Source organism: Carettochelys insculpta, chromosome 1 (assembly GCF_033958435.1).
Source record: "Carettochelys insculpta isolate YL-2023 chromosome 1, ASM3395843v1, whole genome shotgun sequence".
NCBI lineage: Eukaryota > Metazoa > Chordata > Testudines > Carettochelyidae > Carettochelys > Carettochelys insculpta.
Window position 1 is genome coordinate 232,395,366 of NC_134137.1, and position 20,427 is coordinate 232,415,792.

Here is a 20,427-nt window from a genome sequence, read left to right on the forward strand (position 1 = left end):
GTAATTTTTAGGCTGCTGATGTCTAGTGGGGGGGAAGGTATCTCTTATACTGGTATCTGTTTCCCCTTCCCTACTTCCCTCTGTAGTGCTTTTCACCTTGTCCTTATATGTGTCTGTGTGTGTGTGTCTGTGTCTTTTTGTCTGTCTCCCTGTCTCCCTTCTGTCCAGCGGGTGATCCGAGGCCGCAGCCAGAGCCTGGATACCATGGGGATAGCCATGAAGAAACAACAGCAGCCGGCAACCCCACCCAGCCGCCCGGCTACTGCCGGCCTTGCCCTTAACCAGAGTGTCGCCGAGGGCACCAAGGCTATTGCTGCGGTAAGGTACCAGGAGGGAGTGTCTGCCTCTGGTCCTCCATGATCCACCCACTCACTTTGTCCCTCTGTGGTTGTGTCTACACTAGGAACTAACTTCAAAGTTAATTTCAAAGTTAGGCACTACTTCGAAGTAGCCAGCAGAGTCTACACACATTTTCCCTTACTTGGAAGTTAATGGAGCCCAACTTCAGTGTCCTTACTCCATTCCAGGGAATGAAATAGCACCCTACTTCAAAGATGAACTTCGACCTAGGGTGTGTGTGTAGCCTCTAAACTTTGAAGTTGCTTACTTCAAAGTAAGCAACTACGAGTTATTTTTGTAGTGTAGACACAGCCTGTCTGTCTGTCTCTCTCTGAATCTTTTCTGTTCGTATCGCTCTGTTTCTGTCTCTCTCTCTGTTCCTGGTTGAGTGTTTCTTTGTGCTGAGCCTGTGTCCTCTCTGTGCACTGGATCTAAGCTTGGCATAGGGTTTGAGAAGAAGGGCAGAGATGACTTGACATCACCCTTGCCCTGGACTAACTGTAGGGCAGTATGCTGCCCTAACTTTAAAAAGACCATACACCTTGACTTTACCGTGACAGTCTAGTTTTTTTATATGATCAGAACTGACATCTTCAGTACATTGGAAATATTACAATATTTCATTTAATCAAATATTCATTTTGAATAACTACAAAGTGTTTGTTCCAGTCATATTGCAATGTTGAATAGACTTTGCTTGCCAGAAATTACAGTCCAGTGGAACAAATACTGAGTGGGATGAAAAGTGTTTGAATGAGTGAAAAGTTAAATGAGTGTAGGCTCTGCCAGAACCATTTTCTACCCGATGTGAATGTGAAAGGTATTTGACTGGTGTCACATGATAAACTCATAGAGAACTCTTCATTCCAAGAGAAATGCTCCATCAGGAGAAATGTGCCCATGTAACAGAAGTAACACTTACTAGTATAAGAAAAAGTGCACTTCTGTGTGAGTGTTTCATGACCCTAGATCATGTTTCTAGAAAAGCATCCTGTTTTCTGTTTCTGAAAATAACCTAGCTAACTTGCAACTGGCCACCTAAGGCTTCTGTACCTGGAGCTCCAGCTGGGCTGGTGTAGTGCCAAAAACACCAGTTTTGTGTGCACCAGGGTGGTCCCTTTCCTTGGGAATTGCTGCCCAGAGGACAGATGTTGCAGCTTATAGATCATTTAATCTTGCAAAAAGGAGCCATAGAGCAGTAATGAACCGGGCCCCCTTCCTCTCTCTCTCTCTCTCTCTGGATCTATGCATTCCTTTGTTCCTTTGTCTCTCCTTTGTTCCTTTGATTTTACCATTCTCCTTCAAATTCTTTGTGCATCTCTCTTTGATGTAACTCTGCCTGAGCTTCTGTCTCCCTTTCTATTTCTCTCGCTCTGTCTCCTGTCTCTGTGTCTCACTGTCTGCCTCTCTCTCTCAGCATGCATGTTGAAACTTCATTTCCTCCCCTCTCTTTCTCACTGACAAGTTGTAGGAATTCTTCTCTCACGTTCTGGTTCCCTTGGGGGATCTGGGCAGCACTACTGCGTATCAGAGATGATGCAAACCGCAGTCTCGGATCCGGGCCGCACACTCCCTCTCCCCCTCCTCCAGTTCTCCACTGCTTTGTCTCTCTCACTCCCCTCCTTCCTTCTTACAATTTCCTTGCTCTCCTTCTGCCTAGTCCTTTGCCTTGCCTGGGCGGAGCCCATCACGTACCCGAGGCAGCCGTTTCCATGGCCGTCGCAGCAGTGCCATTGGTATTGAGAACATCCAGGAAGAGAAGAGGTAAGAACGGAGGGAATGGGTGGGGTGGAGAGAGGGGAAGAGAGGAAAGATGGAAGGGTTTGTAACAAGGGGAGATGGAAGATGATGAAGGTGGGGGAAGCAAGATGAGGAGAGGGGGGAATCAAAGGATGAGAACTGGGAGCAGATTGCAGGAGAAAATAGGCCTGGGACCCAGGGAACAGAGAGGAGGCAGGAAAGGAAAGCGTCTAAGGAGAGGCAGAAAAGACAAGGGCACCCGTGGGAAGATGCGGGGGGATGGGACCAGGGGTGTAGTAGGTGGGACTTTCAGCAAACAGAGCAGAGGATGACCCAGGATTCCTGCCCCTCCTGTTCCTTCCCCACAGTGACAAAAGCAATTTTGCTGTGTGCAGGTGCGAGAAGAGAGGAGGGAAAAAATACATCTTGCATCGCTTTTTAAAAAATAGTAATGAAATCTGGTGACTTGCAAAACAAATAACTGTGTGACTTATCTAAACATGCTATCAGCAGAATGGTGGAGGTTTGAGAGTTGCAGACAGTCGCAGAAATAGTCTTCTCTGGAGCAGAGGAGGGTGTGATGGAGCTGAGTTATGAGCATGTGAAAATTGCATACTGAGCAGGAGAGGTTATTTTGTTAGTCTCCTCATGTGCTCCTAAAGCCATGCTGTGCAACAGGGTTCAGTGTGCACCCAGTCCTTTGAACTGCTTTGTAATCCACATGAAACCTTCCCAACAGTTCACAAAATCCAGGGATCTGTCAAAGGGCTTTGTGTAGAGGAGAAAAGAACTCCCTCTCATGCAGACAGCCGTGACCATCACTATGGGTAAAATCTATGCCTGAGTTTTTAAAATTTCTGCTTAACTTGCTTCCTGCACTTGCATCCCATCTCCCCATGTCTCATTTTCTTGCCGTTTCTTAAGAGAGACACTGGCTGACTTGTTTTTATGTAAAATGCTGTCGTGTAGAACAATAAGGCTGGGTTTACATGTGCCCCTTCCTTTCGAAAGGGGCATGTTAATGAGCAGGTTCGAAAGATGCTAATGAGGCGCTGCAATGAATATGCAGCACCTCATTAGCATAATGGCGGCTGCAGCGATTCAAAAGTGCAGCTTTTCAAATCACAGGCCGCCTGTGGAGACAGGACTTTCCGAAAGGACCCTCCCCGTCTCCCGGTTTTCGAAAGCCCTTCTTCCGATCACCAGACAGGAAGAAGGGCTTTTGAAAACTGGGGGGGTCCTTTTGGAAGGTCCCGTCACCACGGGTGGCACGATTCGAAAAGCTGCACTTTCGAATCGCCGCAGCCATTATACTAATGAGGCGCTGCATATTCATTGCAGCACCTCATTAGCATCTTTTGAACCTGCTCATTAACATGCCCCTTTCGAAAGGAAGGGGCACATGTAGACATGGGGTAAATGACATAGAAGCAGGTTTCCATTAACAATGTATGTAAAATAAAAAACTGCCATAACACTTGTGCTTTTTGAGGTGTATGTTTAACAACACTTCTGCATCTTGTATCAGTATGTTCCTAAGCCTAGCCCTTTATGGCTACGTCTACACGTGAAGCCAACATCGAAATAGCTTATTTCGATGTAGCAACATCAAAATAGGCTATTTCGACGAATAACGTCTACACGTCCTCCAGGGCTGGCAACGTCGATGTTCAACTTCGACGTTGCGCGGCACCACATCGAAATAGGCGCTGCGAGTGTACGTCTACACGCCAAAGTAGCACACATCGAAATAAGGGTGCCAGGCACAGCTGCAGACAGGGTCACAGGGCGGACTCAACAGCAAGCCGCTCCCTTAAAGGGCCCCTCCCAGACACAGTTGCACTAAACACCACAAGATCCACAGAGCCGACAACTGGTTGCAGACCCTGTGCATGCAGCATGGATCCCCAGCTGCGGCAGCAGCAGCCAGAAGCCCTGGGCTAAGGGCTGCTGCCCACGGTGACCATAGAGCCCCGCAGGGGCTGGAGAGAGAGCATCTCTCAACCCCCCAGCTGATGGCCGCCATGGAGGACCCGGCAATTTTGACGTTGCGGGACGCGGATCGTCTACATGGTCCCTACTTCGACGTTGAACGTCGAAGTAGGGCGCTATTCCGATCCCCTCATGAAGTTAGCGACTTCGACGTCTCACCGCCTAGCGTCGAAGTTAACTTCGAAATAGCGCCCGACGCATGTAGCCGCGACGGGCGCTATTTCGAAGTTAGTGCCGCTACTTCGAAGTAGCGTGCACGTGTAGACACAGCTTATGGGTTACTCACCTCTTTGTCCTTTTCAAATATGTTTAAGTATTTCTTACAAGAATGGGAAAATAGGCCTGTGCCTTTATTTGCTTCTTCATTGTACATGAAGAAGGTGTCTGGTTTCATTAAATTTTCTTCTGTGTGTTTTCGCCTTAGATGTATTAGGAATGTAAAGCCTGCTCTTCCCTGCATGAGATGAGACCTGGGAGTTTTCTCAGCTCCTAGTTGAAGGTACTGCACCAAAGAATAATTTTTGTAGGGATATTTCCTCACTAGTATATTAGTTAACTAGGTGTCAACAAAAACACAAGTTTGATACAATTTGAAAGAAAACACACTGTTGTTGTTCGTGAGGTGTCACCTCCTTGGTATGATTGTCACTGTAAGGCTACGTCTACACGTGCACCCAACTTCGAAATAGCTTATTTCGATGTTGCGACATCGAAATAGGCTATTTCGATGAATAACGTCTACACGTCCTCCAGGGCTGGCAACGTCGATGTTCAACTTCGACGTTGCTCAGCCCAACATCGAAATAGGCACAGCGAGGGAACGTCTACACGCCAAAGTAGCACACATCGAAATAAGGGAGCCAGGCACAGCTGCAGACAGGGTCACGGGGCGGACTCAACAGCAAGTCGCTCCCTTAAAGGGCCCCTCCCAGACACACTTTCATTAAACAGTGCAAGATACACAGAGCCAACAACTAGTTGCAGACCCTGTATATGCAGCACGGACCCCCAGCTGCAGCAGCAGCAGCCAGAAGCCCTGGGCTAAGGGCTGCTGCCCACGGTGACCACAGAGCCCCGCAAGGGCTGGAGAGAGAGTATCTCTCAACCCCCCAGCTGATGGCCGCCATGGAGGACCCCGCTATTTCGATGTTGCGGGACGCGGATCGTCTACACGTCCCTACTTCGATGTTGAACGTCGAAGTAGGGCGCTATTCCCATCCGCTCATGGGGTTAGCGACTTCGACGTCTCGCCGCCTAACGTCGATTTCAACTTCGAAATAGCGCCCAACACGTGTAGACGTGACGGGCGCTATTTCGAAGTTACTGCCGCTACTTCGAAGTAGCGTGCACGTGTAGACGCAGCCTATCTGTATAAACAATTCTATAAACAGTCATCTGTAGAGTATTCCAAGTTAGATAGGACCTGAATTTCTAGTGGGATGCAAATGCAGGAAGCAAGTTAAGCAGAAATTTTGAAAACTCAACCCCTTTCAGGCCTTTTATTTTCCTCATAAAAAAGCAAAATAGGCCTAGTCCTGACATGTTCTTCCTTTGTAGACCACTTAAGAAGACTGTCCAGTTCTGAACTGCACCAACCTGCACCCTATCTGTGTGTGACCTAAAGAAGTATTAGGTAACACAGTGATAACTCATGTCTCATATGCACTGTTTTCCTTTCACCCCAGTAAGGAGGTTGCGGATAGAATCCAGAAAGTGCTGGAGAGTCCTGGACCTTTTTTTGATCTGAAGTCTGATGGGTCCTCCAGTCCCAGCTCCCCAGAGTTCCCAAACAGGAAGAGCAAGTGAGTTGAAAATGATCTTCCTGTTCAGGAGAAACTCTTGGTGTCCCTTGGGAAGGTTTAGCTTGGCAGGTGTCTCATGTTTTGTCATCTCACATAGGTCCCATGACTGCAACGTTATGTGGTCCCTCGCGATTAGAGCCAGGGAGCAGGAGCCAGTTCTCCTGGGTTCTATTCTTGGTTCTGATACTGATCATGGATGAGTGACTTCCCCTCTTTGGATGGGTCCCCCACCATTATAGAGAATTACAGTAAATCTGCATCACAGGGACTAATAAGACTTTGTTAATGCCTGCAAAGCACTGGAAGCATCTTGAATAGAGGGTGAAAAAAGAGATCACTATGTTGCAATGATGATGATAAGTTTGGGCTTGGATTTCAGAGCCCTCTCCAATCAAACTTCGGGATACTGTGCAATGCAGCCACTCTCGCGCTCCTCATCCAACGTGAGCAGCTGCTGTAGTGGAGTCAGAGAAAACGAAACCTCTGAGGAAGAGGAGAATGAGACGGTGAGTGTAAGATTTGAGGCCTAAAATACAGAGATTCCCTTGCCCTTACACTCTGGGTCCTCCCTTGTCTTGCTTCTTCAAATCCCAGCTATGTCCTGTAGAGATAATTGGGTTCTCATGGGTCTACCCCAGTTGTGATCTTAACTGTGGGCAAATAGATAAAAGTTTGTAAAGTGTTATAATAACTCATAACAATGAATGCTGATAGGAAAAGGCAGAAAAGAAAGACTAATAGACTGAATTAGTCCAACCAAAAAGACTAGTGATATAACTCAAGTACAGTAGACCCTAACTCACATGTAGGTTGTGTTCCTGGGCAACCACATGTAAGTCAAATTTTGCATAAGTTGGGACGGGGAGAGGCCCTACCACCTTTGGGTCCCCCCAGGTTGCGAGTGGCAGAGGTTCTCGGCAGCTGCAGTGAAGATGGTGGGGGATCCATGCCTGCTCACTGAACTGAGCCTGCTGCCTGGCTCCTGGCTCTTCTCCACTTGCGGGAGCCAGGAAACTGAACAGTGCTGCTGCGCCAGTCAGTTTCCTACCTCCCGGAAGTGGCGGGGAGCCGGGAACCAGGCGGCAGCTGAGCCCTTGTGCTCCCAGCAGCTGTGCCTGGCTCCTGGCTCCCGGCTCCGCTCCGCTTGCAGGAGCCGGGAAACTGGCACTACTGTACCTGGCTCCCGGCTCCTGTGAGCGGTGGGAGTCCGGAGCCAGGTGCAGCAGCACTGGTCCGTTTCCCAGCTGCCACAAGCGGAGGGGAACGAGGAGCCAGAGGCAGCTGCTGGGAGCTGGGAATGCAAGGGCCCAGCTGCCTCCTGGTTTCTGGCTCCCCACCACTTGTGGGAGCCAGGAAACTGACTGGCACAGCAGCACTGGTTGATTTCGACTTGCGTTATTCCAAGAGTCACGCAAGTCAAAATTGTGTAAGTTTGGGGTCTACTGCACTATGTTAAATTCACGCCTGGAAAAGCAAGTGTGGGACTAGGAATCAGTGGACAAATTTAGTGTATTTCTAATTAAGCCTGGGGGCAAAATAGTCATAGAATAAAAGCATAAAAGTGTAGGACTGGAAAGGACCTCAGCAGATCATTTTGTCCAGTCCCTTGCACTTATGTCAGAACTGAGTAATGACCAGTCCATTCCTGACAGATGTTTGTCCAATGTGTTCTGAAAAACCTTCAGTAATGGAGATACCACAACTTCCCCAGACAACCTATTTCCATGCTTAACATCTCTGACCAGGAAATTTAACCTAATGTCCAGCTTAAACTGTCCTAGCTGTAATTTAAATCCATGTGCTTCTTGTCCTATCCGCAGAAATTAAAAAGAACATTTTTTTCACTCACATCCTAGTAACAACCTTTTATGTACTTGAAACTGTTATGTCTCCTCTGTCATCTTCAGACTAAACAAATCCAATTTTTTCAGCCGTCTGTCATAGGTTGTATTTTTTTAGGCCTCTGAACCGTCTCCAATTTGTCCAATGTTTTCTGAATGTGGCACACAGAACTGGACACAATACTCCAGTTTAGGCCTGATCATTGTAGAATAGAATGGAAGAATTACCTATTGTGTCTTGTGTACAACAACCCCCAGAATATGTGCTCTTTTTTTGTAACAGTGTTACTCATATTTAGTTTGTGACCCACATAGAAAGTCACTTCCAATTTTTTATGTGTTGAATGATTGTTCCTTTCTGTGAGGAGTACTTCGTGTTTGTCCTTATTGAATTTAATCCCATTTTCTTCAGATCGTTTTGAATTTGAATCATGTTCTCCAAAGCACAAACTCCCCCGGCTTCCCCCACCCCCAAGTGATGGGCCTACCCTCCCATCTGCAGACTTTACAAGTGTGGCACGTGAGGCAATTTTGACTGGCACGCGAGGCAGGAGCTCAGTCCTCTCTCCCGCCCCCTGAGAAAATGGACTCCGACCTGGAAAGAATCTTTTAAACCCTCCTCCCCTAATGCACAGCAGGACGTAGCGCTGGTGCAGCATCTGCCTGGGCAGGGACATCCATGCTTTGGAGCTGCTTGTGTGCCCCCTCCCTGCCCAGGCAAGCCAGGTGGGCTCTGGGCCCTGCTGTGGTGGGCAGCTCTGGGGAGGCGTTGGCATCTGGGACAGGGAGTGGGGCAGATAAGGCTTGAGTGGGAGGTATGTGGGGTCCAGGGCACCTGCCCTGCTGCCTGGGCTCTGCCCCCCATGCCGGGCTGGGCAAGAACTCCAAGCATGTGCAGTGCGCAGCATGTCGGGGAGCAGGGAGCAGGGTGTCCAGCCCAGCCCAGGGAGATAACAGCCCATGATCTAGGGGGACCCAGCCCAGCTCCCCCGGGAAGGAGAAGGAGCCCTTCTCCTGGCCAGGGAAAAGGGGCCCAGGCCTCTGGCTGCAGGGAGAAGGGGGCTCAGCTCCGCTCCCTCCCCACGAGGGAAGATGGGGAGCACCCTCAAAATGGGGGGGTAGAGGAGCAACAGGCCCCTTGGAGTGGGAGGGAAAAGGGCAGGGCAGGACGCCCCCAGGACAGGGAGGGGGCTCAGCAGTCTACCCAACAGGTGATCATATGCTGCCTGCACCCGGACACCAGCTGGAGATGTGACAGGGGCAGCATCCCTGGGAGGAAAGGAAGGACGTCACTTCTCCTCCCACAGCATGTGCTGGCCCTACCCAGCAGCAGTCCTTGAGGTGCCCAGTCTCCCTCACTGCCAGGAAGGAGGGAAGGGCCTGGTTCAACCAACATTGCTCTGGCTTTATGGGAGTGGGCAACCTGCACCCATCCAGAGGTTTCTGGAGCACAATAACTTCTTGCCTTGTTTGTTATTCCCTTAAAGAGTAAGTTTCCCCAGTATCCAAATGGTCAAGCTCTGCATCTTTGGTTATTTATGAATTAAGCTGCTGTAGGTAGGACTATTAGAGACTTTAAAAATATCACCGGCCCGTACATGGAGGTCAAAAGGTCAGATTTCTGCACTCCTCCTCGGAAAGGTTGCTGACCTCTGGTCTAAATCATTGATGAAGATATGGAACAGAATTGGACCAACAACTGATCTCTGCAGAACCCCACTCAATGTGCCATTACATCTTGATAGCTACTCTCAGAAAAGGGGTTTCTGAACTGTTAGGCACTTAGCTGATAGCAGCTCCATCTAGGTTGTAATTCCCTAGTTTGTTTATGAGAAGGTCATATGAGACAATATGAAAAGCCTTCCTAAATTCAAGCTATAGCAGATCTACCTCTTCCTCTCCTTCACAAGTCTTGTTAGCCTGTCAAAGAAAGCTATTCAGCTGGTCTGATATGATTTGTTCTTGACAAATTAATGATGACTCTTACTTAATTGCCTTCTTATCTCCTAGGTGGTTGCAAATTGTAGGTTGACTAATTACTCTGTTGTCTTTCCCAGTACTGATGTTGAACTTACTGGTCTGTAATTCCCTGGGTGGCCTTACTCCCCCTTTTATAGAGTGGCACTGTATTTGCTTTCCTCTGGTCCTCTTTTCAAAGGTAATTGATAATGGCTCAGATAGCTCCTCAGTCAATTCTCTGAGTATTCTAGGAGATATTTCATCAGGCCCTGTCAGCTTGAAGACATATAACTTCTTAAGTAATTTTTAATGTGTTCTTTCCCTATTTTACATAAGAACATAAAAACAGCAGTAGTGTATAAGACCAATAGTTCATCTAGCCAAGCGTGCTGTCTTCCAGCAGTGGTCAAACTGGGTAGGAGTCAGAGAGAATGAACAGCTCTGTGTGATTCATTCCCTGTTAACCCACTCCCAGCTTCTGGCAAACAGGAGTTAGGGACTCAGAGGCTAGCTTCAGATCCTACATCATTTCACGGCCGTTCACTGTGTTAGACCTAATGATCGCTACTAACCTTTTTGGAGAAAACGGAAACAAAACAGTAATGAAACATTTCTGCCAATTCTACATTTTCTGTTATTGTCCCTCTTCTCCCCAACCTCAAGGGATGGGCTTTCCCTGTCGTTCGTCTTCCTTTTACTTCTAATGTATTTGTAGAATATTTAATGAGGGAATGAGTGATTGTACCTATCAATCCCACTTGGCATCCTCCAGAAGATTTTTTGGGGAAGGTTAGCAGATGGTGGCTGAATGAAATGTAGAAGTACAGGAAGAAGTAAGCTTTCTCCCCCTACCCCTCCTCTACCCTCTGCCCCCGGCTCCTGGGACTCTGGGAATCACCATCACACTGCTGGGGCTTTGTCATCCTGATCCTGAGAGATATCCTGACGAGACTGTACCAGAGAAGGATCAGGATGACCCTGCCACCTCCATCTAATCTCAACCACCACTCCCTCCCTCTCCCCCACCTGGCAGTATCCATTTCCTTCCCCACCTTATTGCTTTTCTATCTTTCTTCTTCTGCCTTCTTTATAGTAAATTTAAAATTCTGTTAAATAAAACATGTCTTGTTGTTAATTAATATATTTATTGTGCTACACTGCTGTAAGCCTGGCAACAGGAAGGCAGCAAAATACAACATCTTCAATGGACCACTGCTGGTGCAAGTGTGTCAGATCTCAGATTGGTTGATCAGACTCTGCGTTGTGCTTTTCAAGCAGCAAGATTGCAAGTGAGAGTCATTACCAGCAATAGAAGATGCATTTTCTATCTTTTCTCTTTGTTTCCGTTCCCTTTTATGTGTCTATATTGTTTTGTTTTTTAGAAAACTGCACCAGATTTCAGAGGCAGCTCCAGCTCCTCTCAGATAACTTCTCTTTCCCTCAGAAAGGATGTTTATTATCCTCTTAATACCATCTCTGACTGCCAGATGGCGAGTTTCCTTCCAAAAACTCTCCTCACCTAAAGGGAAGCGGAACAAGAGGTGATATAAAAAATGAAAGCCTTATGTAATACCTTTACATGACAAATGCTTTTGACTATTTCTCCTTTTCTGTATCTCTTAAAAGACTAAAGGATATGTAAGGATATGTTTGTCATGGTATACCCATCCCCACACTTTAATGTTGGACAGTGACACATGAACAGTGACTTTTGGGCCCCTTTATTACATTAAAATTGACAAAGTAGTTCTGCAAGAGATTTCCCTCACAGTCTGAGTCCTCCGGAGAGATCCTCCTTTCTTCAAATTCTCCTTTCTTCTGGAGTCTGTCCATATTTACAAAGTGCCTTCCTAAAATATCCCTTCTTTCCCCTCTCCAGGAGCAGATGTGCTCTCTTGAGGGTCCTCAGAAGCGGGATTCTCTGGTTCAGAGTGTGTGGCTGGATGACAGTTTGGGCACACCCAGTAGTGCTAGCTCACCAGGTAAACTGTGCTTCTACCTCCCTCTCTAGAACATGTGAGGCAGCAGAGGGGTAAAGAGACGTATTTCAGCGTGAGAGTGGCAGCATCTCTTCTCAGTACCCAGAATGGGGAGGTGTGTGGGTATGTGAAGTAGAGTAACCCAAGTTTGGGGGGAACACAGACTAGTTAGGGAGAGTACTGGGGAGAGAGGTCAGAATGGAGACATTTAAGATATGCACAGTTATGGTATAGATGCATATGGGAGGGGAGAGGTGGGAACTTCAGGTAAATCCTGTGAATAGAATAGGTACATGTATGTGTGTATACAGAGAGAGATTATAGACAGGGCAGACAGACTTTTCTGTTATTAAGGTTGCCTCACATTTCCCATTATAAGACCCTGTTTTCATTTGCCTGTAACTCTGCCAAAATTAAACTGTTTGGGATGAAAATTCCAGTGCTGGTATCTGCCTCAAGCTGATTTTGGGAGCAGCGGAGGAGGGAAAACGGGGCGGGGGGGGGTTGGTACCAATTGCATAAAGGATATGGACACATTGGACAGAGACCAGCAGAGGGCAAAGGAAATGATTAGGGGGCTGTAGCACATGATTTATGAGGAGAGACTGGGGGAACTGGGCTTATTAGTCTGAAGAAGAGAAGAATTGGGGTGGGGAAATTAATAGCAGCCTTCAACTACCTGAAGTGGGGATTCCAAAGAGGATAAAGCCAATCTGTTCTCAGTAGCGGTAGATGATAGAACAGGGAGCAATGATCTCAAGTTGCAGTGGGGAGGTTTAGATTGGCTATTAGGAAAAACTACTTCACCAGGAGAGTGGTGAAGCACTGGAAATGGTTGCCTAGGGAGGTGGTGGAATCCTTAGAGGTTTTTAAGTCCTATCTTGGCAAAGTCCTGGCAGGATGATTTAGGTGGGATTGGTCCTACTTTGAGAAGAGGGTTGGACTAGATGATCTTCTAAGGTCTCTTCCAACCCTAATCTACTGTGATGGGTTGAGCCTTTTGGGGATGGATGAGGCTTTCCCTAGACATACTGTGGGGATTTAAGATGGAATATAATGAGATGGGGAGTACAGAAAAGTGGGGAAGGGCTTGTCCTAGGGAGCGGAGAAAACCAGGTTTGGGACGTTTAGTTTTATGCAATTGATGAAAACAACACATGGTGGTCTTGTCTGAGTGTAAAAATACATCTGAAAAATACCCCAGTGACAGTCAAATTTAATATTCCCAGACCAGCTGAACATGAGCTACCAGTGTGACACTTTGGCCAAAAAGAGCTAATGTTTTAGCTGGGGTGCATAAATAGGGGAACCTTGAGTGGGCATAGAGAGGTTGTTTTACCTCTGCTTTTGGTACAGTTATGACTGCTGCTAGTGTCCATAATTCAAGAAAGTTGCTGATGAATTGGAGGGGGTTCAGAGAAGCTGCACCAGCATAAGGTCAGAGAGCCGTACAGGGATAGACTCAAGGAGCAAAATCCACCTACTGCAGGGGTCCGCAACCTGCAGCTCTTTGAGGAGTCACTTGCAGCTCCGAGGGCTGACTCCTCTGTGGCTCCGGACGCTGGAATTAGGTTTATCCAACGCCGGATTAGCTCTCTGTCCGGTTGGGTTTTGCTCAGCTCCCGCAAACGCTTTCTGCAGCCCTGGAGTTTCTCGCTCCTGTCCCTCCCCTGGTGTTTGCCTCAGCTCCAGTTACAGCTGCTGCAGCTAGTCGGCAAGGTGCAAAGTCAGAAACAGAGCGTACAGGAGCGGAGCTGGACTAAGAGGTCGTAGGGAGGTCGCCCCCTCCCCCGACCCCTTTCTGTTTAGGGAAATGAGAGCTGTGGGAGCGGGGGAGGTCAGCCCCTCCAGCCCGCAGCGTCTTTGCAGCCAGCCAGCCCACTCATTGCAGCTCACTGGCAAGGTAATCACTCTCCTTGGCTACGTCTACACGTGCCCCAAACTTCGAAATGGCCATGCAAATGGCCATTTCGAAGTTTACTAATGAAGCGCTGACATGCATATTCAGTGCTTCATTAGCATGCGGGCGGCAGCGGCGCTTCGAAATTGACGAGCCTTGCAGCCGCGCGGCGTGTCCAGACGGGGCTCCTTTTCGAAAGCACGCCACCTACTTCGAAGTCCCCTTATTCCCGTGAGCTCATGGGAATAAGGGGACTTCGAAGAAGGTGGCGTGCTTTCGAAAAGGAGCCCCGTCTGGACGCGCCGCGCGGCTGCAAGGCTCGTCAATTTCGAAGCGCCGCTGCCGCCCGCATGCTAATGAAGCGCTGAATATGCATGTCAGCGCTTCATTAGTAAACTTCGAAATGGCCATTTGCATGGCCATTTCGAAGTTTGGGGCACGTGTAGACACAGCCCTTGTGGGGGCGGGTTCAGGCTGAGAGCACAACCTAGCAGACAGATTGCTTGCAGGCCAGCTGTGAATGGAGGCAGGCTAGGGTTGGGTAGAAGCCACTCCCAGGCAGGCTGCATTGCTACAGTTACCACATAGAGCTGCCTTGGCCTGATTGCTGCACAGTTACTTTCAATGTTTTGGACTATGTGGTCATATTAATTAGAACTGAGATTTTCCCAAGCTACGGATTTGGGAGCAGCAGAGAAGAAACAAAGTATTCAGCTGGGATGGCAAAAGGATGCTCATGTTCACCAGGGCTATTGGATTCTCTTCCACCTACTTCCCTAGGGTTTGCCTGCCACTGATGGGCTTTCGGCTTCCATTCCCAGCAGCTAGTATGCTTCAAGAGTAAGTTTGCCATAGGCTGCTAATGGGGATCAACCAGATAAGTTTTGGTGCGTTCTCCCAATATCTCTTTAAAAAAAAAAAAGGCAGTCAAGTAGCACTTTAAAGACTAACAAAATAATTTATTAGGTGAGCTTTCGTGGGACAGACCCACTTCTACAGGTCTGTGGGTCTGTCCCACGAAAGCTCACCTAATAAATTATTTTGTTAGTCTTTAAAGTGCTACTTGACTGCTTTTTTGTTTTGGATAGTATATAGACTAGTACGGCTCCCTTTCTGTTACTACCCAATACCTCTGTGAGACAGGAATTATAATGAAACCTGTTTCACAGAAGGGGCAACTAAGGCTGAGAAAGACCTAGGCCTCACGAGTGCTGCAAACTTGTGTCTGAAAAACAGGCCTCAGCTAACTCTGTTTTGCTGCCAGTGTGCTTTGAAAGCCGCTCTCAATCTTGGTGTGCCATTTATGGACTTCTGCTTAAGTTGAACCAATGAGATGCTGGAAAAAGAATTCATCTCTAGATGTCTCAGCTTCTGCTCTAAGCACTAGGCAGGGGGCATGAAATTTCATGTACAGTGCAATCAGCCTCCCCCCTGCGGCCTCTGCTGGCTCCCTCCTTGCTCTCACCGTTGCTCATAACTTATGGGGGTCTGGGGCATTGGACAAGCTGGGGGAGGGCCTCTACTAATTGCAGGGACAAAAGGTGGGGCCCAACATAAAAAAGTTTGCTGACCCCTGCTCTCTGTATGCTCCTCAGTTGACCCTCTTTGGATTACCAATTAATTTGTGGTGGTCATTGACACTGGATAGGACTGATCTTGAAGCCTACCAGGACTCAGAGAAATCCATATTTACATGGATTGCATTACAAATTATTGAGTAGTAACAGAGAGGTAGCTGTGTTAGTCTGTATTGTAACAAAACAAACCAGATAATAATAATTTAATAGGCAATGAGCTTTCTTGGGACAGACAGTGGGACCTATTAAATTATTTTGTTAATCTTTAAAGTGCTACAGACTGCTGGTTTGTTTTGTTAAATTATTGTGTGTGCATTGGTCTTAAAATAGGGGTTATAAAAAGTACAGTTGGATGTTATGTATTAAGGACTGTCTAGTATTCAGGTGCATTGCAGCTCCTGAAGTATTGATTTTTGTAACTGAATTTGAAAAAATGTCCCTTCTCGCTCTTTTGGTTGCATACCCCTGGTCCATTGCAACAAAGACAAGATTGATAGATGACTTGATTACAATATATGTATGTCTACTTGGGATTCAAATACTTAATAATAGGCTCTTCGGTTGTGCATGCTCCAATGCCTGCAAGTTTTAGCTAGACAAGTTCAGACTGAAAATAAAGCATACAGTTTATCATTAATCAGCGGGAACACTTAACCAAGGGTTAATCAAGGGTCTCAGTAGCTTCTCTGTCGTTAGTAAATTTTAAATCCAGATTGGATTTTTTTTTAAAAGATGTGCTGTAGGAGTTATTTTTGTTTGTGATGCTGGAAAATTCACTTAACTCAAACTTTTCACAGATGGTCACTAATTGTGTTCCTTGTTTTCTAGGTGCCCCATGTGAGATCCTGGGGTCTGATTTGCAGCAATGTTAAAATCTCTGATAGTTGTGCTTTGCACATATGGCCTGCTATATAATGCTAAGTTTCTCAAATTGGGCAGCCAAAATGAGTGAACAGTTCTGTTCTAACTATTCTCTTGGTGCTTCAGTTCCCAGTCTCTAAAATGGGGATAATACCCCGCTCCCCCAGCCACCATATCCTTAGGGTGTTGTGAAGATAAATTGATTAAAATTTGTGAAGCACTCAGGTACTGTAGTGAATAGCACCACAGAATTCAGCACATTGTTTGATTAGTGTGCAAGAAATAAGACTTTGGGCCACACACTGAACAACATGGGGAAAACAAAACATTAACTGAGCAAAGTCCATCCTGTAACCTGAAAGAGGAAAGGGTTCTCTGAAGAAAAAAAAATCACTTTGGCAATTAATTTATTCATATATAAAAGGAGGCTGAACAAGTAGCCTTAATTCTGGCATTTCCTCACTTCTGAATGCTTGATTTTACAACCTTAGCACATTTCTTTTAACATGCTTTTTTTAAGGAGGGTGAGGGACAGAGGGATGATAGGGTTGAAATTGGGGTCAGGGGTCGGGGACAGAAATATGTGCATTTGGAGTGGTTGGAGACACTGCTTAATTTGTAATGAAATTGGTGCCAGGGCTCAGGCAATTTTTTTACTTTAATAACTAAACACAAGAAGCCCAGTGGGGTGCTGATGCTATAAACTGCCAAGCCCAGAAGTGAATCATGGAATCCTAGGGCTGGAAGGGATCCCAAGAGGTTCTTGAGTCCAGCCACCTGCCTAAAGCAGGATCAACCCTAACTAAATCATCCCAGCCAGGGCTTTGTCAAGGTGGGACTTAAAAACCTCCAAGTGCTGGGGATATGAACTGGCAAGCCCTGGCACAAATTAAGAACTAGCTGAAGAGCAGCTTTGCTGCATTTGGCAAGCTTAGTAGATAATGCTAGAGGCTATCGGGCTCAGATGGAGGCGGGTGATGATTCAGTAGCTGAGACGTATTGTGGAATGCAGATTGAGGAGAAAGGTAAGAAACAGGCAGAACCATTTTCTCCGTTCCTGAGAGAGCCCATTTTTTGTGTGCTTGGCTCTCTTCTAGTAACCAGACTGCTCCCGGCCACCAATGCTACGGGCTCCATGGAGAAGGGGAAAAGCAACAAAGCAGATGCTCAGCGTTACAGCCCGGTATGTGTCAGGCCTCCACGTGTTTCCATTCTCACCAGCACCCAGATGACAAGGGATAGGGAGGAGACGGAGTTGGTGCAGAGAGCTCTGTATGTTCAGGAGTCCAGGGTGCAAGGGGAAGATGCTTCAGGGGAAGGTTAAAGAACTGCCATTTCCTTGTTCTACAGGCCTCCATTTTGTGCTGTGTGTGATGCCATCGCTGGAGGGGTGTCGTGGTGCATGTTGGGTAATGCACAGGTAACTGACACTCTAGGAGCCTTCATGACCTTGGGTGGGGGCACGTAGTTCAGCTGTGAAGCCTGAAAAGGGGCCTTTGCCCTCTTCTTCACCACTCCTCAAGGCAGATCCATAGGGACACAATGTCCTAATGGTTCCGTCCCCTTCCATGGCCAATTCTCTGTGCCCCATTCATCTAGCTGAACCCTCTTCTCTTGCAACTTGTTGGCACCCCACTCAACGTCATAACCTTCCCCAGCCACCTCTCCCTGCCTCAGTGTACTCTGGCCCCTTCTCTGCATACACTCCTCTGCTCCCTTTCCCACAAATGCTCTTTAAGCCTCCCACTTTGCTTAGATGTCTCCCTTGGTTCCCAGGGCTTTCTTATTTTGCTGAACCATCTCTTGCTCATCAGCTAGTTTTGTGTCTGTCTCTATGTTTGTCTGTCTGCTGCTTTGTCTGTCTGTCCACTGGTGGGATATGTTTCTCTGTGGCAATGTTCCAGCATTCTCAGAAAGGCATAAATAGCGTAACACTGAGCTCTGACGTAGAGTTAGAATGGGGTGAGTGGTGGCAGGGCTGGAGGGAGCTCTCTGAGCATCAAGGTCCCTGCAGTTCCAAAATGCAGTGGCAGCAGGTTTTGTTAGTGTCTTGGTGAGGCCTTTATCTAGGTGACAAACTTCCTCTCCTGGCCCTGTCAGTGAAAGTGGTCCTGTGCCCCATGCATGACACGAATGTCAGACTGCAACACACTCCCACTAGAGACTGCAGACTTAGCAATATGTGGGGGGTGGAGAGGAAGGGGTGGGAAACGGGGAGGTGTAAAGGCAGAACACTCATAGTGAAGGAAGTACACTGTGCATTTAAAGCAAATATCTGATTTTCCAACTTTTGACCCTTCTGAAAATATATATAAAGATTGGGTTGAACAAACAATTTGTTTTTTTTTAAATCAAATTTTAAAAATAAAGTTCAATGCAAAGTTATTTAGAAATGAACCACCGTACTATTTCATTTGGAAAATGCCTAAACAATATTAATAAGACTATAAGATCTTTGGCACAGGGACCATCAACATTCCGTGCATTGTGTATAGCACAACAGGATGCCTCTTCTGAAGGATGCCCAGGACTAAGGCCCCGTGGCAATGCAAATCATACCAATAAAATTTTATTTTTCACCCAAAGCAGTGAATTTGTCAAATTCTTGATATTTTGGTAGATCCAAATCTGCATTTTTCAGCAAAGTTTCAACTGAAATATTTTGCCCAGCTCCATGTGCATAACCTTAAATGGCCAGTGGGCAAATCTGCTACTGCCCTATAGCTACCACTGGGTCTCGTAATGCCACATGTTGAAAATTCTTATCCTCCAAGCAGGAGCTGAGAGCATTTAGCATCTGTCAGGAGGTGTTTAACATCTTGCAAGATTGATCCAGTATTTTTGGCCCAATGTCAAATTCTCTGGCTCACCTCTGGATATGTTTTAGTCAGGTCTGCAGTGAAACAATCAAATGTGAACGACTCTGTGGCTGTCTTTAGTTACTTGACTGAGAGTCTGTGCTTCAAGAACAACAAAAAGTCTTGTGGCACCTGATGGACTAACAGGTATTTTGGAGCATAAGCTTTTGTGGGCAAAGATCCGCTTCATCAGATGCATGAGTGGGGGGGGGGGGGCGTGGTTTCAGAGGGGTATTTGAAGAGTGGGGTCCCAGTCAAGGGGGAGGGCCAGAGCTGACAAGCTCTATTCAGCAAGGTGGAAATGGTCCAGTATCATTCATTTCCACCTTGCTGAATAGAGCTTGTCAGCTCTGGCCCTCCCCCTTGACTGGGACCCCACTCTTCAAATACCCCTCTGAAACCACCCCCCCACTCATGCATCTGATGAAGCGGATCTTTGCCCACGAAAGCTTATGCTCCAAAATATCTGTTAGTCTATAAGGTGCCACAAGACTTTTTGTTGTTCTCAAAGATACAGACTAACACGGCTACCTCTCTGATACTTGTCAGTCTATGCTGACTTCTGCTATCCCACAGGATATCTGTAAATCCTAACCTGGATTTAACCATCACAGAACTGGTTGCACCACAGAAGTTTCTCAGTATCTTAGCTGGGGGTGACCAAGTTTAGTAGACAGAAAAAGTGAGGCCAGATGGGCCCTTCAGAAGAAGTAGCAGCTGTGAGACTGTGGTGAGGGGAGACTTCCCTTTACTAACTCTGTATCTGACTGTCTCTCTCTCAGGATTTGCTGCTGAAGTAAAAGGCCTGGCTCCTCCTCGCCTTCGAGGTCAGAGGAGATGAAGCTGGATTCCTGTGACTGCTGGCTCTTCTGCTTCCTTCAGTGATGGTTGTGCCAAAAGCAGCTAGAAAACCAGCCATGAAACCAAATGTGGCATTACTTCATCCAAAGATATCATTCCAGTTCAGCCACCTCTGGGGCCAGGAACAAGCTATCCCACTAGGGGATTTTCCTCCAGCAGTGGAGGGGAGAGAGTTAAAAGGGAGCACTTTGTTTTTATTTCTGCTATAAAACCTTCCCCCACAAGCCCCTGGAGATGGGTTCCTCTAGCCTGGTCACAGCCCTCACTTCTTGGGAAGGCAGCACTTAAAAGTCCATTCTTGGGGAGGCACAGAAATCCACTTCAGGAGTGCTGCCATATGCATTGCCATGGAACTTGCCATTGACCTTCAAGGTCATTACTGTAACCTTGTCATTAAAGAGGAGTCCAAGCCCTTAAACCACTGAGGGCTGTGCCTGTTCCCTCAGAATGTTTTTTCCCTTTCCCCACCTCTCATGACGCTACACTGGCCAGCTGAGAGTTATTCTTTTTAGTTCCCTGTGGGCTTGTACATGGGGATTTCATTTTCCCAGTCTGTGTCTTCTCCCTTTTCCCTATCTGCCCTCTGCTGTCTCTGTGCCCTGCGTTAGCAGGGTGTGTAAATGTGAATCTCTGACCCTTGCTCCATGCTTGTAGTGTGTGTGTGGTGTCTTGGACTCGCAATAAAAGGAGATTGTGACCAACTCAGCCTGGGTTGTGT

At 47.1% G+C, this 20,427-nt stretch overlaps 1 protein-coding gene across 10 annotated transcripts in view; it reads left to right on the forward strand.

Annotated features, from left to right (window-relative positions):
- The window catches only part of LOC142017172 (rap1 GTPase-activating protein 1-like), a 77,910-nt gene extending 57,509 nt beyond the window's left edge, over positions 1–20,401 (forward strand). For 5 of the 10 annotated variants that reach the window (XM_075001875.1, XM_075001920.1, XM_075001891.1 and 2 more), the window contains 8 exons: positions 169–318; positions 2,000–2,103; positions 5,757–5,873; positions 6,253–6,379; positions 11,553–11,655; positions 17,088–17,173; positions 17,341–17,410; positions 19,631–20,401. In XM_075001875.1, the coding sequence (XP_074857976.1) occupies positions 169–318; positions 2,000–2,103; positions 5,757–5,873; positions 6,253–6,379; positions 11,553–11,655; positions 17,088–17,173; positions 17,341–17,364 (711 nt within the window). In that variant the 3' untranslated portion in view covers positions 17,365–17,410; positions 19,631–20,401. Of the gene's footprint in view, positions 1–168; positions 319–1,999; positions 2,104–5,756; positions 5,878–6,252; positions 6,380–11,055; positions 11,215–11,552; positions 11,656–17,087; positions 17,174–17,340; positions 17,411–19,630 lie in introns of those variants that run through there. The other 5 variants (XM_075001942.1, XM_075001914.1, XM_075001906.1 and 2 more) reach the window with 4 other exon arrangements.
- Positions 20,402–20,427: the final 26 nt, after the last annotated feature.